The 26,053-nt window shown below is 31.3% G+C and overlaps 12 protein-coding genes and 2 pseudogenes across 14 annotated transcripts, besides 2 other annotated features; 5 read left to right on the top strand and 9 right to left on the bottom strand.

Annotated features, from left to right (window-relative positions):
• Positions 1-9,687: part of a mobile genetic element that runs on past the window's edge.
• Positions 11-910, top strand: TVAGG3_0631700 (uncharacterized protein; the record flags this gene model as incomplete). Its single annotated transcript, XM_051240841.1, has 1 exon — positions 11-910. One exon carries the CDS (start codon positions 11-13, stop codon positions 908-910), a length of 900 nt encoding a protein of 299 aa, XP_051087428.1.
• On the top strand, positions 943-1,611 carry TVAGG3_0631690 (uncharacterized protein; the record flags this gene model as incomplete). The annotated part of the gene is made up of 1 exon (XM_001327876.1): positions 943-1,611. One exon carries the CDS (start codon positions 943-945, stop codon positions 1,609-1,611), a length of 669 nt encoding a protein of 222 aa, XP_001327911.1.
• TVAGG3_0631680 (keratin-associated protein family) lies at positions 3,789-4,178 on the top strand (the record flags this gene model as incomplete). Its single annotated transcript, XM_051240840.1, has 1 exon — positions 3,789-4,178. The coding sequence occupies one exon, from the start codon at positions 3,789-3,791 to the stop codon at positions 4,176-4,178; it is 390 nt and encodes a 129-aa protein (XP_051087427.1).
• Positions 4,651-5,699, top strand: TVAGG3_0631670 (Prim-pol domain family; the record flags this gene model as incomplete). The annotated part of the gene is made up of 1 exon (XM_051240839.1): positions 4,651-5,699. A coding segment is annotated over one exon (1,049 nt), but the record flags the coding sequence as incomplete, so codon positions are not given.
• TVAGG3_0631660 lies at positions 6,037-6,962 on the top strand (annotated as a pseudogene). The gene has a single exon. A coding segment is annotated over exon 1 (926 nt).
• Positions 7,728-8,048, bottom strand: TVAGG3_0631650 (uncharacterized protein; the record flags this gene model as incomplete). The annotated part of the gene is made up of 1 exon (XM_001327875.1): positions 7,728-8,048. One exon carries the CDS (start codon positions 8,046-8,048, stop codon positions 7,728-7,730), a length of 321 nt encoding a protein of 106 aa, XP_001327910.1.
• TVAGG3_0631630 (integrase core domain containing protein family) lies at positions 8,068-9,687 on the bottom strand (the record flags this gene model as incomplete). The annotated part of the gene is made up of 1 exon (XM_051240838.1): positions 8,068-9,687. The coding sequence occupies one exon, from the start codon at positions 9,685-9,687 to the stop codon at positions 8,068-8,070; it is 1,620 nt and encodes a 539-aa protein (XP_051087425.1).
• Positions 9,688-10,043: 356 nt separating this feature from the next.
• On the bottom strand, positions 10,044-10,718 carry TVAGG3_0631610 (DNA/RNA polymerases family; the record flags this gene model as incomplete). Its single annotated transcript, XM_051240837.1, has 1 exon — positions 10,044-10,718. One exon carries the CDS (start codon positions 10,716-10,718, stop codon positions 10,044-10,046), a length of 675 nt encoding a protein of 224 aa, XP_051087424.1.
• Positions 10,719-10,912: 194 nt separating this feature from the next.
• On the bottom strand, positions 10,913-12,253 carry TVAGG3_0631600 (annotated as a pseudogene). The gene has a single exon. A coding segment is annotated over exon 1 (1,341 nt).
• A 395-nt stretch (positions 12,254-12,648) lies between these two features.
• TVAGG3_0631590 (uncharacterized protein) lies at positions 12,649-13,296 on the bottom strand (the record flags this gene model as incomplete). Its single annotated transcript, XM_051240836.1, has 1 exon — positions 12,649-13,296. One exon carries the CDS (start codon positions 13,294-13,296, stop codon positions 12,649-12,651), a length of 648 nt encoding a protein of 215 aa, XP_051087423.1.
• A 49-nt stretch (positions 13,297-13,345) lies between these two features.
• TVAGG3_0631580 (uncharacterized protein) lies at positions 13,346-14,458 on the bottom strand (the record flags this gene model as incomplete). The annotated part of the gene is made up of 1 exon (XM_051240835.1): positions 13,346-14,458. One exon carries the CDS (start codon positions 14,456-14,458, stop codon positions 13,346-13,348), a length of 1,113 nt encoding a protein of 370 aa, XP_051087422.1.
• A 333-nt stretch (positions 14,459-14,791) lies between these two features.
• Positions 14,792-16,866, bottom strand: TVAGG3_0631570 (positive regulation of cilium movement; the record flags this gene model as incomplete). The annotated part of the gene is made up of 1 exon (XM_001327874.1): positions 15,102-16,790. One exon carries the CDS (start codon positions 16,788-16,790, stop codon positions 15,102-15,104), a length of 1,689 nt encoding a protein of 562 aa, XP_001327909.1.
• Positions 16,867-17,132: 266 nt separating this feature from the next.
• Positions 17,133-22,019, bottom strand: TVAGG3_0631560 (nuclear chaperone required for maturation and nuclear export of pre-60s ribosome subunits; the record flags this gene model as incomplete). Its single annotated transcript, XM_001327873.1, has 1 exon — positions 17,201-21,958. The coding sequence occupies one exon, from the start codon at positions 21,956-21,958 to the stop codon at positions 17,201-17,203; it is 4,758 nt and encodes a 1,585-aa protein (XP_001327908.1).
• Positions 22,020-22,552: 533 nt separating this feature from the next.
• Positions 22,553-23,594: a mobile genetic element.
• Positions 23,595-23,636: 42 nt separating this feature from the next.
• TVAGG3_0631540 (vacuolar transport) lies at positions 23,637-24,242 on the bottom strand (the record flags this gene model as incomplete). The annotated part of the gene is made up of 1 exon (XM_001296701.1): positions 23,637-24,242. The coding sequence occupies one exon, from the start codon at positions 24,240-24,242 to the stop codon at positions 23,637-23,639; it is 606 nt and encodes a 201-aa protein (XP_001296702.1).
• Positions 24,243-26,053: the final 1,811 nt, after the last annotated feature.

The following is a 26,053-nucleotide window of genomic DNA, read 5'->3' as shown; positions in this document are numbered from 1 at the left end:
ATAATTAAACATGACTGAAATGGCAAATCTTCTACAGGTTCCATTAAAACAAGGAACAAACAAAAAGGGTGCATATAATAGAACTATGAAAGTTCCCGATGGAATGAAAGAATTAGTTCATATTGTTGCTGGTCTTCAAAAAGATGTTAAACAAATGAGAAACGTTTTAATATTACCAGAAGCTCAAGCATATGCCAAACGTCAAGGTCCAAATTGGGAAACACACGAAGCAGACATTACGGGTCCAAATGGAAAACCTGATGGTATAAATGAAGTTTTCATTACTGATGGTCAAGGTAATATTAAAGTCATAAATGGTTACAAATTAACTATAACTGATTATCCTAAACGTAAAGCATATAATGAACGTTATCCTATGCAATTTGATGAAAATGGAAAAGCTGTTAAACAATACATTGGAGAAGGTGAAAATGGTCCAATTAATTCATACCGTGGTAATCCATATTCTTATTTCAATGAAGAATTAAATGCTATTGAAGAGGGACCGGATGGATTACCACGATATTCTAACCAGTTTGATGGTAAATATGCAAATATTAGACCCGAAATTTCAGCTAAGAAATTCTTTAAAGTTGCTTTATTCGATCCAGTTTTCGCAAATGTTAAAGATGAACTTAAGCATCAATTCCAACCAATTATCGTAGCAAGAATTGCATCAGGTGCTTTATCTCAAGCATTCAAAGATTTAATTAAGAAACCATTATATCAGCAACGAGGTTTAACTTATGATTTAGTTAAGGAATCAGATAAAAGAAAATTTGAGAAATCAGGTGATTATAAGAATGCAATTAATGAATATATTAGGTCTATTAATTACAATGAAACAGCTAAAAATCAACTTCAAGAACAAATACAGGGAATAATAGATTCAAAAGTTCCAGCAAAATAAAAGTTTAAATATATTTTTTTATTCGATTATAAATGAGAAGACGTTTCACTAGTCAAAAGAACACTAACGCAAAAGCAGAGATTACGGTTGGTTATAACGTAAATGATGATAAATCACGAATTATTCAAAATGTTAAAGTTAATGTTAGCCCTGAATTAACAAGGTCAGCAACTCAACCAAATTTATTAACTCGTGACTTACCGAAGAATGAGGAGGAGCAAAATAAAGAAGATGGAGACCCAATCATTTTATCTGAACCCGGTAAAGAACCTGTTGAAATTCCCACTTATCCAACATACCCCCCGCCTCTTTCATCAAACATCGAGAACCCATATAAAATAGACATTAATTCTGAATTAATGAAAATTTACCGTGATATAATAATTAATAATTATGATTCAATAATAAATTTAATTGATCAATCCGGTTTAATTATTTTACCTTATGAATCATTAATTCACATTATCGCCATTCTTTGTGATGTTCAAGATTCAGACGTTAAGATTCAATTTTTCATAGATGATGAGGTTTCATGCTGCGGAACAGTTGCAAAAATAAATCCTATAAAGGATATTAGCACAATTAAGATATCAAAGAACGGAACAACAACTGAACTTCATTTAACATATAATGATATTTATAATAAAATAGTTGATGAATATAAAATATCACTTGAAAAATTCTTTGTTAAGGCTATTTAATATTCAAGCATTAACATTATCGAATAATAATCCTTTGAATCATAATCAATAATAATTGACCTTTCACCAGTTTCTATCGTTTGTTTTATTTCTTTTGTTCCCCACTATCCGGATTGGTCATTGTAATTGTTTTTGTTATAGTATCAGCTTTATCTTTAACTTCAATCTTTTTTCCATCGGGATATTTAAACCAAAATTCCAAAAATTCGATATTGTCAATCTGTTCATATTTTAATCTATCAATTACATTTTTAATACCATCTGAAAATCTTATGAAATGGTCATTATAGGGTTTTGATTGAACTAAATTTGAATGAAGTGAAATATAACCTGTTGATGAATATGACACTGACTCATATTTTCTGAAAACACTAAAATTTATAACATGAATGAATTTCTTATTCGTTGAATTTATGAATTCTTGAGGTAATCTTATTCTAGTTTTATTTATCACTGGAAAATAACGCTTTACCATATTTTTATTCGTAATAAAAATGTCAATTATCAATATTATTTCGAATAATAACTGAGAATTAAATTTAACAGTTAGCGGAATTTATAATGTTACTCTCGTTTCTGTGAGTGGTAAATTTAATCCCATTCTTTTAGACCCTTCAGATTATATATCATTTATTAAAGATGACCATGAAAAAACGTATGATATGTATATAAATAATGTGATAGCGAAATGGGATATTAACATGATTTTAAGTTATTTAAATGAATCATTTATCGTATGGTATGAAGAAAATTTTAAATCAAAACCTGATAAACTTTTTGAACTTGATGAAATAAATAACCTTATTAAATTTCCGCTGAAAATTAAATTTTTGTACTCCTCATCTTCGTTCATTGTTGGGGATATTAAATTTTGAAAAAGATGTTGGGGATGTTTTGTATTCTGACACTGGTTCCAATTTCATTTTAATCAAATGTGATAAAGTTAATACCCCAATGAGATTTTCACATCAAACATTAGACCACAACTTTACCCATCAATACAAAACATTTTATCCATCAACTTAAACACATTTTCTTTATCATATCCGTTTCAATTATCCGGAATTCATTTATTCTTCATTCAAAAGATTTATCAAATATTAAATTTAGAATAACTGACCTATTTGATTGTGATTTAGAATTTATGAATGAAATATGCAATTTCAAATAGAGAAAATAGCTGATGAGATAACGGATTAAATATTTATTTTTAAATTGTAATAAATGATTAAACAACAGCAACTTAAGGCGCAAAGCACCCAGGTCCTTCAGACCATATACATATGCCACATATGCATATAATTCAAAGACGGCAGAACAAACGCAAAGGTTGAAATATGGAGATTTGGAGATTTAAGTATTGAAAAATGACCATTTCGAATTCGTTTGCAAAGGTGGTGCGGTGATATCAAATATAAAAGAAATTTTATTTATGAATTCAAAAATTAAAGGTATAACGATAATATAACATCAATTCCACCAGAAGAACAGAGATATTACGCATTAAATGCATTTCCTAAAGTTTTGAAGATTGGAAGATTTAATTTAAATGAGGAATTCATAGAAGGTTCCTAAATGACATAATGAAGAAGGTGGATAAGGAATATGTGAGATAGTAAGTTAGAGAAGAAAGCAGAAAGGAAAAAGTTAATACTGAATTAAATAAGAAGGCAAATTTGGTTTATGTTGATGAAAAGATAATGAAATTAAAGAAAAGTTGAATGGTATCATGAATGGACATCGGAGACTTTTAAAGTTAAACTGATACAGGAGGTTTTCAGGATGTTTAGACTTAAGCAGATAAAACTTATGTTGATGAAAAAGATAATGAAAATTAAAGAAAAGGTGAATGGTATCATGAATGGACATCGGAGACTTTTAAAGTTAAAGCTGATACAGGATGGGTTTCAGGATGTTTAGACCTTAAAGCAGATAAAACTTATGTTGATGAAAAAGATAATGAAATTAAAGAAAAGGTTGAATGGTATCATGAATGGACATCGGAGACTTTTAAAGTTAAAGCTGATACAGGATGGGTTTCAGGATGTTTAGACCTTAAAGCAGATAAAACTTATGTTAACGATGAGTTAGAGAAGAAAGCAGATAAAACAGAGCTTCAAACATTAAAGACTGAAATACTTCAAACATTATATCCTATAGGCTCTATTTATACATCAATGAATTCAACAAATCCCGCAACAGTTCTGGGTTTCGGTACTTGGGAACAGATTGTAAACAAATTCTTATACTGTGCTAACTCTTCAAAACAAACCGGTGGTTCAAAGAAAATTAAAGAAGCAAACCTTCCACCGCATAAGCATACAGGAACTACAAACTTTTCTGGCGACCATAGACACTCATTAAGAGACCACCCATTATACAACTCAGACTATGAAGCTGGTTATGATGTTTTATCTCCAGCTTATAACGATTCAACAAAAAAGACTTTTCGACAAACTGAACCAGGAGGAAATCATGTCCATACTTTCACAACAAATCCAACAGGCTCGGGTGAAGATTACATGCCACCATTTATGACTGTCTTTGCATGGTACCGCGTTCAATGAACGTGTTTGAGCCCAGACCTTTGGGTCAAGGCTTACCGAATGAACTAAATATATTTTATGTCTGTAATTAATTAGGTAATGAAGTACCGAATGAACTGCAGAAATATATTTTATCGTTAATGGTTTTCAGGTTATTCAATAATTAATTATTTTTGAAGAACTGAAAGTGTCACTACGTCACCATGTCACCAGGTTAATTAACTTCTCTTAAAAATGATGACAACATGACATTTTGACAACAGTCCTGGAAATATATTTTATCGTTAATGTTTACGTTAATGGTTTTCAGGTTATTCAATAATTAATTATTTTTGAAGAACTGAAAGTGTCACTACGTCACCATGTCACCAGGTTAATTAACTTCTCTTAAAAATGAGACAACATGACATTTTGACAACAGTCCTGGAAATACGATGCAGTCCAAAAATAAAGTTAGTTTTAAAATTATTTTTATTTTTTTATTCCTATATAAATGACGGCAACAAACAACAACAGCAACTATATCGTTTCTGATGAAAAAGTTATTGATTCATTAGCTGAGGAATTAGTTGTGGCAGAAACTAAAACCCTCAACGAAAGAATTGGTGAAAACAAGATTGATTTACATAACTACTTCAAACATGATGGAGGAAGAGGAAGGAAAACTGGTATGGCTTTATTAGTAAATAAAATTTCAAATTTAACGATTATAGATGTTGATATCAATAAATCATACAATGATGAACTTAAAGAAACAGTTAGAAAAGATATTTTATCAAAACTTTCGGATAAAGATGTTATCGTTAAAACCGCTTCAGGAGGTCTTCACATTTATTGTAACACTAATTTCTTTTATTCAGTTTCGAACAGAATGATTAAATGTTATTCCTGCAATGATTATGATATTGACGTAATGACTTCTATGGATGATTCAAAGCGTTCTTTAGTAGTTATGGCTGATTCAAGAGTTCGCAAGAATGCAACAGAACCAATCAATACATACTCATTCATTCGTGGAAGTTACGACTCGACCATAACCAGAACAGTAAACGATATATTAAATGATTTGAATATTAAGGTAAGATTTGAACAGAAGAACGAAGAAATAAAGACTATCATGAATGAAAACAAAGATGTAAACATTGACGATAAACTTGCCCAGAGCATAGTTGATGGCATTAGTGATTTTGAAGTACATAATGATGGTGGAAACATGAATTTAGAAAAAGAAGTTACATTATTCACACTGTTTCAAGCAATTAATTCGTTACCTAATCATTTAATTAATGAAGCATACGATAACGTTTATAACTTCTGCAATTTAACTGAAAATGCAAAAAGTAATTTTGAAAAAGCACGTAGTAGATATGCTCATTTAATGACTTCTCCATTTGTTTTAGTGAAGATTCTAAAACCATATCAAAAGGAATATTATGATGAATATGTTTTACCTTTATTACGTAAGCCAAAAATAACATTTGATATAAAACTTGATGACTCGTTTTTGATAACAGATATTAGACGCAAGGCTGAAAATCATCAGTATAAAAACAGTTCTGAAGTAATTGAGGATTTATCACGTGTAATCCGTTTTGTAGATTGTGGAAACAAATACTTCATTCAGAAAGATTACAACATTCACGACAAAATGAATCAAATATCATTCGTTCTTCAATCAAACATGAAAGAGTCACTCAAAATGATTAAATTATTTAAAGAAGAAGGTTAAAACAATAACAGCATGGGATGTACTACTAAATCAATTATCCTCATTAACCGTTAAGGGTGTTGCTTTAAATCTGATTCCCCAGATGTTTTCTCAACGTTTCAGGGTTATAAATACAACATTCTCGAAAAGCCTGATTACTCAAAAATTGAGATGTTTATGAATTTCATTAAAGAAGCCATTTGTGATAATAACGATGAAGTGTATAAATACCTTCTCGGCTGGATTGCATCGATGATTCAACATCCTGGAATCAAGAATGAAACAGCAATTATTTTGAAAGGACTTCAGGGAACAGGTAAAAACAGATTTACAGACATTATTTCTGAACTTCTCGCCGGTTATTCATGTAAAAACATTACCGAAATAAGTGAGCTAACGGGTAATTTCAATTCAGTAGTGAGAATAAAATGTTTCTTGTACTTAATGAACTCAGAATGTTGGTGAAGATAGACTCGCAAACTTCAACGCTTTGAAATCAATTATTACGGATAATGAGATTAGAATTAATGAAAAAGAATCAACCCAGAAGAACTGCTCAGAATGTTGCCAATTTCATTTTGGTAACTAATAACGTCTACCCTGTCAAAATTGAAGTTGGAGACAGAAGATACGTAGTTTTAAGAGTTAATGGTAAATTTAAGGGTCAATTTGATTACTTCAAGAATTTAATGGATTCATGCACAAAGGAATTTTATGATAATTTACTGACGTATTTTATGCAATATGACCTTTCATCATTTAATGTACGAATCATTCCGATGACTGAAGCCAAACAAGATTTAATTGAATTATCAACAAATCCTTTAGATGTATGGATAAATACACATTATGATGAATTGTGTGCAGGTATGACGTGTAAAAATGCTCTATTCTGCAAACCATCAGACATGAAAGACAAGAATTTCCAAATGAGCATTAAGGATAAATGTGATAGGAAACAGAGAAGAATAGATGGTAAACAAACATGGTGTTATGTTTTGAAAGAAGAAATGAAAGGATTATATAAACAGGTTGAACCAAACGATAATGAGGATTCATTTACTGACGATGAAATACCTGTAAATGAAGCTTTATAAAGTATGATTGGAATTTATTTTTGCATTAATCCAGCTGTGTTGTCAAAATGTCATGTTGTCTCATTTTTTAAGAGAAGTTAATTAACCTGGTGACATGGTGACGTAGTGACACCTTCAGTTCTTCAAAAATAATTCATAAATGCCTTCCTCCTTTCGTACCTGTGTTGTCAAAATGTCATGTTGTCTCATTTTTTAAGAGAAGTTAATTAACCTGGTGACATGGTGACGTAGTGACACCTTCAGTTCTTCAAAAATAATTCATAAATGCCTTCCTCCTTTCGTACCTGTGTTGTCAAAATGTCATGTTGTCTCATTTTTTAAGAGAAGTTAATTAACCTGGTGACATGGTGACGTAGTGACACCTTCAGTTCTTCAAAAATAATTCATAAATGCCTTCCTCCTTTCGTACCTGTGTTGTCAAAATGTCATGTTGTCTCATTTTTTAAGAGAAGTTAATTAACCTGGTGACATGGTGACGTAGTGACACCTTCAGTTCTTCAAAAATAATTAATTATTGAATAACCTGAAAACCATTAACGATAAAATAACTGATAACAAAATTTTATTTTTATATAAATGGATACCCCACAAGCTCAAAATTTACCACGAATCATAACAAGGGAGGAAATGATAAAAATGATGCAAGAACGAATTAAAAACAACAAACCACGAAAACCGAGAAGATGCGGTTATGCAGTAATGATGGAAAGAAGAACCCAGAAGGGTTCGGCGTCTCGAAGAGACGTTGTCGAAGAGGAATAAAAATTAAATTTGGATTGAGTTTAAAAATTCATCTTTATTAAATTCATCTCTTCCAATCAATTTATTTATTCTATTAAATTCTTTTATTTTTGCTTCACCCAGTTTAAGGATTGAACGGTAAGTTTCTAATTTTTCGATTATTTCTTTCCTCTCTTTATCGTTTTCAGTTCCATTAGTTTTATGGGCATCAGCCCCACCGCATTGCGGCTTCTTTTTGTAATAGCATATTTTTGATTTAATTCTGTTTAGTTTCTTTTTATATTCATCGTCTGGACTCTGAATCTTAATTGAATCAGGACTCTTGGATGCTTCGTTGTCACTCATTTCTTACGAAATAAAAAAATTAAATATTATTTAAATATAATGGAGTAATAAAATAAATCGGAATTTCTATTAATTTATTGTTAACCTCAACTAATGCATTGCCGTTAATATATCTAACAAATTCAGCTATTGTGTCAAATCTTCGTCTTCTTTTTGTCATTGATTTATCAGTTTTTCCATAATCGAGATGAATCAAAACTTTATCCCCTTGTTTAAAATTCATGAGCCCCGAATTAATTTGTTCACGTTTAACATCATTTAACCTTTCCATTTGCTTTCTAATATATCCCCATTCTTTTGAAATATCATTTTTCATTTCCACTGGTTTCATGTTTATAGTTCTATGCCATGTATTATTGTAATAATATACTAACTGTTGTATGATGGAGTCATGATTTCCATCCCAGTATATCTGACCGTTAACCCCTAACGCATCTCTAAGAGTTCTCATTACCGCATCAACTATTTTATTATGAAACGTATATGGAGAAGATGAGAAGTAAAAATTAATTTGTGGGAAATAATGAGCCATAGTTGCCTGAAATCCTTTATCACCATCACTCCTTATATTATCTACTCTTTCATGATCTAGTAAGTATTGAATAGCTCTTCTTGTTTCCTGTTCTGTTTTCCCTTTCACTGGAATGCAATATAAATATCTAGTGTTAATGTTAATGGCAAATAAATAAGTAACGTTTCCTTTTGAATATTCTAAATGATCGATTTCGTATGAATATGGATATGGAGCAAATGAAGGGCGACTAAATTTTTCCTTTAACGGTTGAATTTTTGGGTCAGTTGGTTTATTTAATATCTTGAAATCCTTTTTAAAATCTTTTTGCTTCTTTAATGTTTGAAATGGATATAATAAAGTGAATGATGAAGGATTAACTGAAGGAGGAGGTACTACCGTTGGAGGTTTTGGTGTTGCAAGTGGTTTAATTTTATCTGCTTTGATTTTGGATGATGAAGGATTAACTGAAGGAGGAGGTACTACCGTTGGAGGTTTTGGTGTTGCAAGTGGTTTAATTTTATCTGCTTTGATTTTGGATGATGAAGTTTTGGAATTCATTCCTCCCGTCATTAATTCTGGATATATTCTATTCATTTGTTTTAAATATGCTGTATATAAAGGTTTGATATACTTTCCCGCTTCGAGTTTATGTTGAAGGATGAATTCCAAAAGTTGATCTTCATTTAAAAGTCGGGCTGAATATGGTTTAACTAATGAATCATAAATTAAAGCTTGTGCTTCATTTATGGTCTGAAGGACCTGGGCGTTTTGCACCTTTTGTTTTTGTTCCTTTGGTTTTTGTGGCTCAGGATTATATAATTTATATAATTCATCAATATCTTCTTCTGTTAATACTTTATTTTTGAAATCTTTCAGCCGTTTAAGTTGTGATTTAGTTTTTCCCTTTGTATATTCATTATTTTTAATTTTGTCTTTAATTTTAGAAATTATTTCATCATGAAATTTCAAAATTTCATTTTTATAATACTGATAATAATATTCCATATCATCACCCGTTATATTGTTATTATGTTTTTGGAGATATGATTTTAATTCACAATAACTAAGAAAATTTTGATTAAATACTAAATTATAAATTAAATTTTTTAAATATACGTCATCCATTTATATAAAAATAAAATAAGTGTTTTAAGGGCGCCCGCCCCTTTGAATCATAGTATCAAAACCATTATTTACATATTGAATCGCATCATTAACGGTTCCTTTTGTCTCTTCTGTGGCATTTCATTAAGAATAAAATTTTAAATTGTATTAAATAAATGGCATACAACATCCATTTTCACAACATACAGCCTTAGTGTGTGCTCCTGTTAATGCAGTCTTACCGATTGTTAAGCGAGTCATTGACCTGTTTTTAAGTTGTAAATTAATATTCTGACCATCAAATATCACTTTATCATTTATTATATCCAAATAATTTTTAGGTGTTAATTGTTTATTTTGTCGTAAACTAACACCTTTCATTTTTTGTGCAATCTTTTTAAAATCACTTCCATCAATTGAACCGTTGAATGATGTATAACACTTAGGACATAAAGCAACCTGTTATCACCCTGTTTCTCAATTGCTAAGCCCAATAACTTCTTCTCATGTGCTTTTTCTTCAGCTTTATTCTTTAATTTAGGTTTAAATTTCTCATCAAAACAGAAGAAATCAAAAGGTGCGAATTTGAAAATGTTTTTATCATAAAATTGTTTATCGGTAACAATTGCTTGAAATGCTTGAGTGTTAGGAAGATTTGGGTCGCCAGCGATTGCCCAATAAGATGAATCAGGATCACCTTCAATGAAATGAAAACGATTAACATCCATGCATTTATACATAAAATAATAAATGAAAACTAAATACCAGTATTTTGCGTTATCTAAAGTGAAGAATGCCTCTTGTAAACATGTATCACATCTATAAAATCTATCTTTAAGCATCACTTGATATGTATCCTCACCTATTTCTCTTATGTTTTTAAACTTATTTGACATACATGCAACGCGTGCCTTCTGTGCATTTATGATTTTAGTCTTTGCGTAATTTTGTGTATTCATTGCATCGTAACCATATGATCCATTAAGTGAAATCTTGCAAAATAAACTTTTTCCTTTATTTCCTTCTAATTCAGCCTTTTGTCTTTCGTTCATAAATTTGTTCGCAAATTCATTAAAACAAGTGTTTTTCGTAAATGTTAAAATTGATTGAATATCATCGATGATAAAATGAAATCTGTCGATTAGATACCAAAGATAATAAGAAGAAAATGGTTGATATTGGTTGTGTGTTGATGCTAACTGAGTTAATTTCCTCTGTTTCTGGTCAACTGGTAAATTGTTTGATTTCATGTAATTATACATAAAACTGCCAATTGTTTTTCATCTGTGATAATATCTAAGTTTCTTATTATCGGTAAAAAGTTTATGTAATCATTAATGTATTTTTCATCAATGTGACCCTTTACTTCAGCCACGAATAAAGTATTTTTCTTCTTAATTATTCCCAGTGCTTTTGCTTTCTTTGTTGCTGGATCACAAATGATAACACCATTCAATCTTCCCGGCATATACATTTTATGGTCAGTATATTGAATGAAATCATGAGGATTAGATGAAAATGATGAAGGATATAATGAATTAAAATCAACACCAACGAAATGAGTCATGATGTTGAAGTGTCCTCATTTGATACAGTTTTAGTTTCTGGACTATATGAAAGTTTATTAATGTGCGTGATTCCTTTAAGATTTACTCTATGTTGAACATTTGATAGACCAACAGTAATTCCATTACGGAGAATGTGATAAGCTTCAACTGAATCTAAAGTCATTGGTAAATTATTTTTTAATGCGTGATTTCTTAAATTGATTCTTAAACGTTGAATCTTCATCTTTATTTGATTTTACGACATTGCAATAACAACACATTAACTGACAATTTTCTTTGGTATGTGGTTTTTCATTATCGATTCTATCTAATGTTGGTTTATTTGCATATGTAAACGCTTTACCACACATTTTGCATTTAGATGAAAGGATTAAATCGTGATAGTATTGAAAATCATCCATTGAAACATTATTTTTAGTATCTCTTTCTGCTTTTTCATCTTGTTTCTTATATGATTCAATTTTATATTTCCAATACTTTTTCGTTAATTCAAAACTTGATTCTATCTCTTCCTCAGGATATTTTTCATTAGGATTAAAGTCTTTATATGCTAAAGCGTAACGAATCATTGAAGCATTCGATGATAAAGAAAGATTATGAAGCATGTCAATTTTATAAACAAATGTTTCTTCAATAATTTTATCGATTGGGTCAATCATAATTTCAACATCTTTATTGCAATAATGAATAAAATATTCTAATCTATTCTTAAAGTTTTTAGCATCATTGAGATATATTTGATAATCACTATCTGATATAGTTTCTTGAGTTAATGCTGAATAAAATGAATCTTTCGTGAATGGTTCCACTTTATATAATTCTTCTTCGTAATTTTCCCACGTGATGAATTGATATGGGAAAAAGGATTTAACACGTGATTTATTGTTTCCGAAATTACGAGTGAATTGGTCTAATGTCCCACCCGCTATATAATTTCTGATGTCAATAAATCTCAATTCATATGGAACGTTTGTTTTCTTTACAATGATTTGCTTAAATTGTGAAGATGAACCCAGCATTGATTTTATTTTCCATTTTGCAGTGTTTAAATCACGAAGAATTAAATTTAAATCAAACTTTCCCGAATTAAAACCTATGATATTCACTTTATTGAATTCCTCATCTAGAAGTTCTTTAAATGCTTCCTTCTGTTTTTCATTTAATGTATGGGACAAAGTCCCCACCGTTTGCGGCTTCAATAATTCTTCATATTGTTCAATATTTGATTCAACAACTAATGAACAGGTTGAAAATAAAAACTCAATCCAATCAGAAATAAAAGAATCACTCGAAGTTAAACAAAAATTCCTCGTATATGTTTTATCATTTAATTTAACCGTTGATGATACCATGAATGGTTTTAAGTAAGCGTTCAAAGTTGCACACTCAGAAAGTTGTAATTCTTCTTTAGTCTCTAATGTTTCAAAGTCAAAAGTAATATAATATCGTGTCGGTTTATAATATTTCTGCAATTATGAGCTAATAACCACTGATATATCTTCTGTTTCGTAATATGTGGTGCATATGGTTGCTGGGTCTTTTGCAATTGAACGTCTTGAATTAATCTTCCATTATTTTCTTTACATTTCTCACAATGCTTTAAAAATCTTCTTTGGTTTTTCCTTTCTGGATCATCACGGATAGAATAAACTTCTTCTTTACAATATGGACAAACTTTATAGCCGGTGAGTGCTTCAACGTCTGTTATTCTGTCAGCGTGAAGTTTTCCACATGGACTTTGTGTTAATAAAATATTTACTGTTTCAAATTCTGGATCTATCATTATTGATTCCACTAATGGAAAGTCTACCTTATTTATGTCCACGTCTTCTGGTTGAGGATCACAATAATAGAAATCAATATTAACATTTAACATTCTCGCTAATCTCTCACTTTCTGATGAAATGTCAAACCCTTCATATGCATCTATTGCTTCATTTAAATAGCTTCTACGAGTTTTAGGATTAACACCATCAGGAATGTTATAGAAGCGTTTAAATAACCTTCTACCTTCTGCTCTTATTTGATTATCATTCATTTTAGCTGTTCCGTTTTTGTTCATTTATGTAAGAATAAAAAATTAAAAAATAAATAAAAATAAAGTTTATTTTTTAAAGCCCATAAAATGAATTAAGAACACATAAATTTTTATCATCTGCGACGTGACGAATACATTTTAATTTACTCAAGAATGTGTACCCTGACACATTAAATCTAATTCCTGTCTTATTTAATTTCACAACTTTGAAAAGGAATGTATGAATAGCTATAAAATGATGAGAAGATGTTTTATGGGTTGCTTCCATTTTTTCTGAAATAAATGAATAAATATAATGTTTATAAGTTTTCATATCTTTTATATTCTTAATAACGAATGGTATAGACCTTTCCACTTCATCTTCCTTCGGTGCTGTTCTTTCATATGAAACATTATTGGTATCTTCAATAATGAAACCACAATCACATAAAATTTTATATGTTCCAATGGTTTCTTTTGATATTTTATCTAATAAATCAAAAACTTTATCAACACCTATGCATTTATTTAAATAATAATTTGTGTAAATATCATGATCTTCTTTCTTAATCGTATTAGTTGCATATGTCACGTTTTTAAGAGCTTTTTTGAATTTCTCAGAATCTAAAGGTGGTGAAAGTAGGATACAGGGGTATTCTTCATTATCAATAAATTGTAACTTATGTTTACGAATAAATTTAGTACCTTCTTCTGAAAGTGTTTCGTCTATTTCACCATCTAATAAATTTTGTGTTGATTCTGAGACATAATTTTTATATCTTTCTTCATGAGATTTCTGTACTTCCGATTCTGAAGCTGGGATATTCATTAAACCCTCTACTTCATTTTCATTATATTTTTCAACTTCTCTTAATTCCTTAATTTTTTCATCTATTTCATCTCTTATTTTTTCCAGTCTTTCAATTTCAATTTCATTGTATTCATCATCTTTAATCCGTTCTTCATAATATTCAGGGAAAACATCAGGTTCTTTAGGTTTTTCTTCTTCAGATGTGGGATATAAGAAATTTATAACATCATCTTTATTCATTTTTCCATCATAATCTAAATCATTTAATAACTCGGCAAATTTTTGACAATTTCTTAAATAATATTTGTTAACTGCATAACCTACCTCTTCTAATATATCCTCTATTTCCTCGTTTGTGAATCCTAATTTTTTCACGTCGTTAGTTTTGACGCTCATTTCATACAAAATAAAAAAATAAAATAATAAACATAACTAAGTTTTAATTTTTCGTAAGAAGTTTATTTTTTAAAAATTTTTTATTTTTTATTTCATTATGGTAGTGAATCTTTTACTCTCTCGTATATACTAGATTTAATAATTCACAATCTTCATTTTTAAATTGAAGTTTAACCCATTCAGTTCTTCAAAAATAATTAATTAATCGCGGAATATCTGACATCATCTATATATAGCTTCTTTTATAAAAGATAAAAAATAAATTATTTTAAAATTAATGTTAATTTTTTAATGATTTATTTTTAAAAATTTTTTTTATTTCATTATGTATGGGTTGAGTGTAAATGTCTTACAATTTTGAAAATTTTTTAAATCTTGATTTATTCAAAAACGTAAGAATAAAAACCGTAAGAATCATACATTTTTTTACTTCATATGTTAAAAAAATGATACAAAATCGCTCGATATTGTATGAATTCTTACGTTTACAAAAAAGGTCACTAAACCCGTCATACCCTACTACTAGTATTCCCCAAAACGACATCTTTAAAAAAAAGCATATTAAAGCTTAAATAATATTATTGTTATTCAGAGAAATGAAATAATTATTTTTTCTACAAAACAAATAAATAGAAATTTCTAATTAAACCCATCTGGTCGTAGGACCAACATGATGGGAAACAAGATGATGTTGCATCTTCCCAATATCCATTGGAGAGATGATCTGTTTCTTCGAGAGAGTATTCGCTTTCTGCAAGGGTTTCACTGTTACCATTCTTTTCTTCTGCTGCGTCGTCACAACCGGTGGAGGCTTCTCCCTCCCTGTCGACAGTTTCGACGTTGGCCTTGTGTTGTTTCCTGAGGGAGATATAGATTTTGTCGACAGAGTTTGATGCAGTTTTGTATTGTTTTGTTGTGGAAAAGATTTTAAACTTGCTGTCGATCTCATCTGTACTGGTTTTTTCTCTTGTCTTGAAGATGGAAGTGTGGATTTGCTTTCTGCATTTTTTGGAGATTGTTTCTCTTCCACTTTCTTCTCTATCAAATTTTTCAGTGAAAGAGGTGTTTTTTCAATAATGCTGGCTGCTGCCATTGATTTCGCTTGGAGCTGCGATTGCTGTTGCTTATCTTGCTTCTTGGAATTGTCCATGACATCCATAAATGGAATGTTTCCGCGAACATCGATAGTCGAACTTAATGTGGCTGTTGTCTCCATAGCTTTCTTGTATTCTGTCATTTGCTCGCTATTTGATGTAGGGTAAATGCAATCGTAATGTGAAATTCCTTGGGATTGACGAATGGTATCTTGGATAATGTCGGGAGGTGTCTTTTTAGGCATGAACTGAGCTTCGAGCTGCGCCTTTGTCGATGTATTGAGTTTTTCTATATGAGAAACTGGTGGGGTAACGATTTTAAGAAGGGTAGATAACATATCTATTTTTAACATGGCTTCTTTTGGAATGTCTGATGCAAGGGAAGGTCTATAATTGACTTCTAAGATCTTGGGTTCGTAATCGCTGTTGATAAGTATATCAAATCCGAGTAATTGGAAACATCTTTGGAATTGATACGGAGGACAGTACTTCTTTTCGGCTGCTTCGAGGATCTTTAGTGACGATATGATTGTAAGGACTATGATTCTGTCGATTTTGTCCCATAATTTTTGAATATTTGTAACTTTTTCTAATTCTTGAAAAGTTTCTGTAACAGTCTTAGTTATTTGTTCAATTGAGACATGATTCGGATTGGTTCTATTCACAGCAGTGTTCGTTATTTGGCCGAATACAGAATCTGATGAATTTGTCGCAGAACAGAACCTGGCGACTCCATCGCGGTAAACATAGACACGCAAAGGACGTATAGATGCAACTAGAGCATAAATTCTTAAATCGAATTTAGTATTATTGATTAAAGCTGATTCAACAAATTCTTGCATAACAGCTGCTGTATTTTGGTAATTGAACTTGGTATCTGGTTTTAATATGACAATTCCACAGCCAAGGGATCCATTGTCAGGTTTATAAATGTATTTTTTATTTGAATCTTTTCGATCTGTTAGAAATTGTGAATATTCTTGAGGTAAAACGTAACTTTTAGGAAAGAAATTGTATATATCTGGTAATTTGCGCGACATTCTTGTTAATAGACGGAATAACGGAGCTTTTCTACAAATATAATTAATTCCTGGTAAACGATTTACAACTTGCCATGGTTTAATATTTCCCATTTCTGAGTCTTGCTCTTTTAGTGTGTCATACCAAACAATTGGGCAATTATCTTTTTCATTATCATTATTTATGATAACAGCTCCAACTTTTGTTATTGCTGTCATCACTGTTCCGAATAGAATCTTACCATTTGCTATTCGGAGTGACATCTTTCTCTTATTTAAGAAATTAAGGTGACTTTTTTTGAGGAAAAAAAATTTACAATTTTCAATTGTCGATTATCGTTCTCCATCGGCAAATTTACAATTCCGTTTTTTTTTCTCGTTAGTCTTTTAAGAAACAGAGTACTAGACTAATTAGTGTTTTTCAACTCTATTTTGTTCAAAACTGATGATTTCCAAAAACAATTGAGATTTTGACTGTTAATTAATGCTTTTTAAACAAGAAATAATGATGTACTTGTCACATAAAACGTTTAATTTAAGTATTTTTGATTTTTTTATTCCATAAATTAAATTATAAACATAAAAGTGTGAGATTTTAATTCTCACGCAATAAGTAAAGTAGATTTTTCTTATTCGTCTGGTTCCGACTCAATATCTGGTATATCTCCTTCTATTACATTGACTTTTTCTGAATGGTTTTCCTCAGTTTTTTCGTTTTGTTCCTCTTGTGGCTTTCCTTCTTCGGTATTTTGCTCTGTTTCATCATCTGAAGGAACATCTGGTACATCATCAGAAACTTTTTCTGGTTCTAATGATTTCTTATCAGAAGATGTTTTTTCTTCATCAATATTCTCAATAATGTGAGAAATTATGTTATCTATTGCTTCTTTGGCCACTTCTTCGGAAACTTTTTCGTTACTTTTTTGATTTTCAACAGAACGTTCTTTTACAACTGGTTCTTCATCATTTGATTCAATGTTATTGATAATATTGTTTACGATATTTTCCACTGTTTCTTTGGCTATTTCTTTGTTTTCAATTCCTTCATCGGAATCAAAGTCTTCTTCGTCATTTATTTGTTCAACTGATCTTTCTTTTATTTCGTCGTTTTGAGGAACAAGAGATTTGTAGTCTAATTCTGTCTGTTTCGGATCTTCGTCAGTGATGACTGAAGAGAGCACTGAGTGGACTGTTCCATCAGCTAAGTCTTGAACTGTTGAATGAATCGCGGCTTCGTCTTCTTCAGTCAATTCATGTGGAGTTATATGATCTGAATTAAATGGTTTTTCCTCTGAATCAAAGTTTCCAATAATTGATGAAATAATGCTATCGACTGTGTTCTTTGCTAAATTGTCAACTCCTTCGTGTATTGCTGCCTCATGTTCTTCAGAGAGTTGATGTTCATCATCTTCTTCATTCTTTGGTTTTTCTTCTTCAGAAGGAGCTTTGAATTCCCTTTTTTCAATTTGCTCTTCTTCTGAATGAACAGACAATTCATGTTCTTCCTCTTGTTTATGCTCTTCTGTTGCTTTCTGTAACAAATTAGATAGTCCACCAAATGGTTTCGATTCTTCAGATTGCTTTGATTCTTCCTCTTGTTTTTCTTCTAGTTTGTTTTCCGCTGATTGAGAAGTTTCAAATTCTCTTTCATCAATTTTATCTTCTTCTTCTTGCTTATGTTCTTCTGTTGCTTGCTGTAAGAGATCTGATAATCCACCAAATGGTTTTCCTTCTTCTTTACTCTCTTCTTCTTTCTTTTGTTCTTCTTGTTGTTTATCTTCTGTTGGAGTTTCGACTTCTTTCTCTTCAACTTCAGGCTCTTCCTTCTTTTCTTCCTCTTGTTTAGGTTCTTCTTCAACTGCTTTCTGTAACAAATTAGATAGTCCACCAAACGGTTTAGATTCTTCAGTCTTTGACTGTTCTTCTTCCTTCTTTTCTTCTTCCTTCTTTTCTTCTTCCTTCTTTTCTTCTTCCTTCTTTTCTTCTTCCTTCTTTTCTTCTTCCTTCTTTTCTTCTTCCTTCTTTTCTTCTTCCTTCTTTTCTTCTTCCTTCTTTTCTTCTTCCTTCTTTTCTTCTTCTGGAGCAGTGAATTCTCTTTCGTCAACTTTTTCTTCTTCTGTTGTTTTTTCTTCTTCAACTGCTTTCTGTAACAAATTAGAAAGTCCACCAAATGGTTTTCGTTCTTCTTTACCCTCCTCTTCTTCTTTCTTTGGTTCTTCTGGTTGTTTCTCTTCTTCTGGTGATTCAAATTCTCTTTCTTCAGCTTTTGGTTCTTCTTCTTTCCTATCTTCTTCATTTTGTTTAGGTTCTTCAACTGCTTTCTCAAGTAGATTAGAAAGGCCACCAAATGATTTCGATTCTTCCTCTTTCTTTGCTTCTTCTAGTGATTCAAATTCTCTTTCTTCGACTTTCTTTTCGTCATCGGCCCTTTCGAGTGCTTCATTTACTTCTCGTGATAGAGAAAGAGATTCTGGTTTCTTTTCTTCTGGTTCGAAATCATCTTCAATTTCTTTCTTTTCTTCTTCTTTTGGTTTTTCATCTTCTGGAGCTGATTCGAAGTCATCTTCCTTTTGTTTCTCCTCTTCTTTCTTTTCATCGAGAGCTTCTTTGAACTCATTAGTCAGAGATAGTTCTGGTTTGTTATCTTCTTCATGTTTAGAAGGAATTTCAAATGCGTCTTCTTCGAAATCCGGTTCTTCTTTCTTTTCTTCTTCTTTTTGTTTCTCTCCTTCCGGAGAAGATTCGAAATCATATTCTTTAAGAGTATCTTTGACTTCGTTTGCAATAGAAAGTTCTTGTTTCTTTTCTTCTTTCTCCTCTTGTTCAAAATCATTTCCTTTCTTTTCTTCTGTTTGTGGAGCAGCAATAACTTTTTCTTCTTCTATTTGTTTCTTTTCTTCGGGTTCTGATTCAAAGTCATCTTCTTCCTTCTTTTCAAGTGTTTCTTTGATTTCGTTTTCAAGTGATAACTGATGTGGCTTCTCATCTTCTTTATTTTCTTGTGGCTTCTCATCTGATTCGAAATCATCATCCTTATTCTCTTCTTTGACTTCTTTTGTAAGAGATAAACTTTCTTCTTTCTTTTCTTCATCTGATTCGAAATCATCATCCTTATTCTCTTCTTTGACTTCTTTTGTAAGAGATAAACTTTCTTCTTTCTTTTCTTCATCTGATTCGAAATCATCTTCTTCCTTCTTTTCTGCTTTAATTGTTTTTTCTAGTTCATCTTTCTTCTCTTCTCCTGCATTGATAAGTGCTTCATTGACTTCTTTAGTGAGAGATAAATCCTGTGGCTTTTCCTCTGAAGGAGTTTCTTCTTTCTTTTGTTCGGTTTGAGGAGCAACAAAATCTCTTTCTTCTGCTTTCTCCTCTTCCTCATTGTGTTCATTTGTAGCGAGGTTTGATGGGATTACTAAGTTGTTCACTGACTTGAAATACATTGATTTCTTAGATTCTGTTGGATCTAAGAAATCTGGATCCTCAAAGTCAGGCGGGCAAACTTCTTTTTGCTCTTCCTCTTCATTTACTTCTTTCGTTAATGATGATTCTTCTGGTTGTTTCTCTTCTTCCACTTTCTTGTCATCATTATTTTGTTCAAGAGCTTCATTTACTTCTTTAGTAAGAGATAAATCTTCTTGTTGTTTCTCTTCTTCTTTTTCGTGTGGTTTTTCTTCCTCAACTTTCTTTTCTGCTGATGGAGTTACTTCTTCATTTCGTTCAAGAGTTTCATTAATTTCATCTGTAAGAGATAATCCATGCTGTGGTTTTTCTTCTTCTTTCTTTTCTTCTTCTTTCTTTTCTTCTTCTTTCTTTTCTTCTTCTTTCTTTTCTTCTTCTTTCTTTTCTTCTTCCTTCTTTTCTTCTTCTTTCTTTTCTTCTTCTTTCTTTTCTTCTTCTTTCTTTTCTTCTTCTTTCTTTTCTTCTTCTTCTTTTTGTTCATTCGGAGCGAGATTCGAAGGAATGACTAAGTTGTTCAATGATTTGAAGTACATTGATTTCTTTGACTCAGTTGGATCCAAGAAGTCTGGATCTTCAAAGTCAGGAGCTGGGGGTTGAGTTTCTTGTTGTTGTTGTTGAGGAACAGTGAATTCTCTTTCCTTCCTTTCGCTTTGGTTCTCTTCAGTAAGCGATGGAACAATGATTTTGTCTTCTAAACTCTCATTCAGAGTGTCAAAGATCTGTATTCCTGATGTTTCGTCCTTTCGTGGTGTTGGAGGTTCGCTGAATCCTTCGAATGTACCTGAGAAATCGAGTTTGCGTGGTGAAGTCGGTGGAGTTTCCTTTTTAGGCTCTGGCTCTTTGACTTCATGCATTTGCTCTTCTTTTTCATGCTTCTCTTCCTCTTTTGGTTGATTTTCTTCTTCTTTTTCGTGTTTTTCTTTTGGTTTTTGTTCAAATTTATCATTAATAATTTTGGCAAGGGAAAGATCTTCTTTGGGCTCTTCTTTTACCTTGTCTGTAGCATTTTCTTGGCTTTCTGATTTATCAGATGCACTTTCCTTGAGGTTTTTGTTGCGTGGATTTGCTGATGGAGGAGTTGTAGGTTCTGATGATGGAGAAGCTTCAATATTCAGCTCTGTAATTGATGATGGATCAATAACTAAGTTAATACTTCTGAATCTTGGATTTTGTCTCTTTGGTTGTTCAGCAAATACTTCTGAAGCGGATTCTTCGTTGTTTTGAGGAGGAGTCTGATTTCGAGTATGTCTTCTAGCGCGATGACGGTGTTGTGGGCTTTGTTTTTGCTCCTGTGGAGGCTGTGGTTCTTGAATAATTTCATTCGAGTTCGTATCTTGGTCAGAATTTGTTAAAACTTTGCGGCGAACACTATTGCGAAGTTGATTATCTGGCTCTTTCGGTTTATTGCTGTGATCGATATGTTTAATACGATTTTTCACAGGATCAATTTGAGGCTTACAAACAGGGATTGTGCCTTTTCGAGGTTTCTTTTGGACGCAGTCTATGACTGTCATTCCATTATCCATCCTCATTTGGTTGATTGTTTCTTCGTCATCTTGATTTTGACCAAAAACAACTTGAGTCGAAGATGCAGTTGGCAAAGTTCTTAGCATTTCCTGTTGCTCTTCCGTTGTAGTGTTTTTGTCTTCTTTATTTAAGTCATCCAACCAATTATCTTTGATTCCACGAGCAGTTTTTCGAGATTCAATATCCCTGATATATTTCATGTTTTCTTCGTCAGTTCTCTTTTTCTCAGCACGTTCCTTGATCCTTCTGTCTTCATAATATTTCATTCTTGGACATGGCTCAGCAGGAGTTGTATCAATTAGTGGTTGAGCATTCTTCAATGCGTGGATGTGAAGCTTGTATGAACGGTGCTTCTCTAATATATCGAGGTACTCGTTCAAGACAGGTGGCTTCCGATGCATTGATAATAAGCGGTTATTTTCAATGAATTAATGGTTGGTGCTTGTGTATAGTATAATAAACATAATTCTGGATTTTTTGTTGCTTACATCAATCTGAATATTTGTGAAGTTTACATGTTTACATTGAGCTCAAAAATTATCAACGATTTTTCAGCTCTTTATAAGATCGTTAGTAAACTTGTTTGAGAAGAGCGGCGTAATTTGGCACTGAATTTATTGATATTTCTGATATCTTTTATAAGATGATTCTATCCATTTGATATGAAATTTATATGAATCAATACCGAAATGGTACTTAACATAACAATTAAATTTTGGTTAATGTGAACAACTTTGTATCTAAGTATGTAGTACGATATCTCGACAATAAGCAATAAGTTACGAAAAGTAATGAAATGATAATGTTAAATTCATGTTCCTTCAGTTTTACTATTTAGAAAATCAGATCATGTTAAAAAGTTTATATCTCAAATAATCAAATAAATATTTAAAGCTTATGATAACATATTTGCATGCTTTAAGTATCCATTTATATTTATTTTACTTAAGTCATTTCAATATTTCCGTTTCAAAAGATAAAAAAACAATATTTAAGGGTGCACCCGTATGTACGTTTATTTGAGAGGAGGAGGATTACCCTCTCAATTTTGAGGGATTCGTTAGTTTATTTTCTCGATGAATATGCAATAAAATTTGATTTTTACCTTATCAATATACTTCATATAATATACACATGTTCATGTAAAAACTTTTTTCCAAAATCCTCAGGAATTAAGGGACTTTTGAATTTTAAGAATTTTTTTCGAATTTTTTCGAAAAAAAAATATTTTCAGAACAGCCTTAACGGCTAAGATTTAGGAACAATGTTAAGTATCAAAAAGAAAGGAGGTCTGATATAGACAACATATATCGTTGAAGGTTGAAAAAATCTCTAATATTTGAGCCCAAAATTTCAAATTTTAATTTTTTGAAAAAAGAGGCCACCCGTATGTACGTTTATTTGAGAGGAGGAGGATTATATTTTTGAAAGGGTGAAACATTATGAATATGTTAATTATATAATAATATGTATTATTATAAAAAAGAAAAAATAAATCACGTTAAAATTTTTCTTTCTTGATTTTTTACAAAAATCTACTTAGAATTATGCAAAATATGACTAAATAATTATAAATTTCAAGTTAAATTTTAATTTTGATAAATAATTTAAATTTCAAAATATCAAGTTCAGTTCGACTAATGTATGTAGTAATTCCTCAATAAAGTGCCAAAACCCTATTAAAATATATGAATCATTTTCAACATTTAATGTTTTTATTTAAAAATTTGATGAATATGAGCTTCAAACAATTATTATGTAAATAAAAATAATTAAATATATGTATTTATTCGTATTACAACCGTAGTAAGTCGATTCTTCCTTTCTTCTACTGAGTTTTGAATTTGATTTCGAATTGTAAAGAGATTCAAAGGGAAAATACTAGCGGATAAAAACTACCTCCATGAAAGGGTCATAATGGACTCAAGTTGTATTTTTTGATATTTTTTGCTTTTCGAGCCTAAATAGGTAGCCAAGATAATGCCTAAAAATAAGGTTCTAAATTCTGAAGTTTACATGATCCTCTCGTGTGCACCCTTAATATTTTATTATCTGAAACATAAAATATATCAATGTGATTTATGATTCAATAGCTTTTGGTTTTGAAACAGCGGCTTCGATTTGAGGTGTTAATGGAATGCCCATTTCTTTAAAGACCTGAGAGTATTGATTTGCTGTTTCTTCTTCCATGTATCCATCATCATCCCAAAGATCATCTGTAAGGCCATCCATTACCTCTCCTTTCATATCCATCATTTCATTTTCCATCATGAACTTTTGCATAATGGCTTGCATCTGAGGAAGATTTACCATTCTATTGAGCTGTGTCATTGCCTGTGTTGCTATCTTAAGAGCATTCATTGAGCCGCTCTGTGCCTTGATTAATGTGATTCTGAGGCCAAGGGATTCAAGTGTTGATTTCAATTTCAGCATCTTTCTGGCAGCCATCCTATTGCGCACAATATCTTTGGCTAGAATGGTAAGAATTTCTGTCTGACCTTTCTTTGCAGCATTCTTCATTTGTGTTTTAATTTGATTTTCTTGCCTAGAAATTCTATTGAATTCTCTTTCTATCTCGCGTTCTGACTTTCTTAGAGAAAACTTGAACTGCTTAAGCTTCTCATCTGGATTTACTCTAAATCCGAACAATCCCATTTGGAAAAATGAAGTGTTTGATTTTTTCATTGATTTGAAATCTCAAAAAAAATTTCAATGGAATTTTTATCACAAAATTGAGAGGAAATTATAACGCAAAAATTTACACCGGATAAATTTTTCGATAATATTATACGCATTTTAAAACTTTATAATATATAAATGTGGACCCATAGTTACAGTAAAGTCTTAAAACTCTAAAACAAAAACCTCTCCGGTTATTTCAAAAATTGCGATTTAACCTTGAAAGTCAGCTTTCTCTGATTAAAGGATAAATTATTGTGATTTCATAAAATGAAAAAAAAAAAAAGGTAGTGGGGCTTCCAGGCACTTCGTGCCCTCTAGCCCCGAAGATGTTTAGTATAAATGAAGTTTTTATTCGGAAAATTGTTAGTCTTCTGGTGTGAATTCGGAGGACTCTTCTTCTTCCTCCATTGCTTCTGGGAAGAAGCCTTCTTCTGGGTCGAAAACATTATATAATGTTTCACTTTTCACAAATTATATATGTTTTCATGCTTTGTCACTTTTCTGTCACTTTTCGGGTAAAAACATTTTTATTATTATATATAAATGAATTTTACAAAACCACCGTTACCGTTCTTTGGAAATAAGAGTAAATGTAAAGATATTATATTGAGAGAACTTAAGAAACTACCGAATGGTCTAACATTTGTAGATTTGTTTCGGTGGAAGTTTCTATATATCCCATTTGTGCCATACAATATTCCCAGACTCAAAGTTATATGCAATGACTTCGACAAACTATATGGACCGTCTCAAACATATACCAGACACAAAAAATAATTGAGTGAGTTAAAAGAAAAGATACTATAGGTAAGATGGAACGTATACCATTAGATAAGAAAAAATATTGTGAGAGAGGTTTTGAAAAAAGCAGAATATATAACTGGAATAGTATATCTGCTAGACTATTATATAGTGGTGCTATAAAGAGTTCATGACATTGAAACACTTATGTCAAAAGTTTTATATCTTAACTATACAAATGTTTTCAAAGAGGACATAGAAAATATATTGAGGGTATAGAGTTTGTGAGATGTCATTGGACAGATTTGTATGAAAAATATAAAGACAAGGAAAATGTTTTCTTTATAGTGGACCCGCCGTTCTATAACACATGGGATTTTCAATACCAAGTAGACTGGACTTTGAGAGACTCTTTAGAAACTTTAGACGTTTTACATAACCATCCATGCTTTTACTTTACATCCGATAAAAGTGGTTTGGAAACCGTTATGAGATGGTTAGAGGACATACATGACTATGAGTTTATATATGACAAGATAGAATATGAGAGAGGTCCTATAACTGGAGAAAGTGTCATAACAAAGAAATTTTATTAGTAAGTAAATGTGGTTTGAAATGGGACTATTGTTTTAGGTTTTTTCCATTGTGTCATTTATTTATTTGACGTGGCAGAAAAGTACAGAGAATATGAAGATGAACAATGCCTGCAAATGTTCAGTATATGTATCGTAAGAGATATTTTTATCTAATATTAAATGGACGCACAGAACTTAGCGAATGCACAGCAACCTGGACAACCAAACCCAGAGAATATTCCAAATGAAGTTAGAATACAACTGCAATGGCAAACTATGGTCAAGTGCCACAGATGTACAAATGCAAACTGCCATGTCAAATGACGCTGCGTTAGGTTTGCCACCATGGTATGCAAAATATGAGATGGAAAGAGTTTTATACAAACCCTGAAGTGGGATATAAACAACTTTATGCAGATGACGCGAACACAGGAGTTGACCAGAATATGTTTTCTACCAGAGGAGAAACAGAATGTATGAGCTCCAGTTAAAGAATGC

The sequence above is a fragment of the Trichomonas vaginalis genome, chromosome III (assembly GCF_026262505.1).
Source record: "Trichomonas vaginalis G3 chromosome III, whole genome shotgun sequence".
NCBI classification, from domain to species: domain Eukaryota; phylum Parabasalia; order Trichomonadida; family Trichomonadidae; genus Trichomonas; species Trichomonas vaginalis.
The sequence above is the reverse complement of the archived record's forward strand: the minus strand, read 5'-3'. Positions and strand labels throughout refer to the sequence as shown.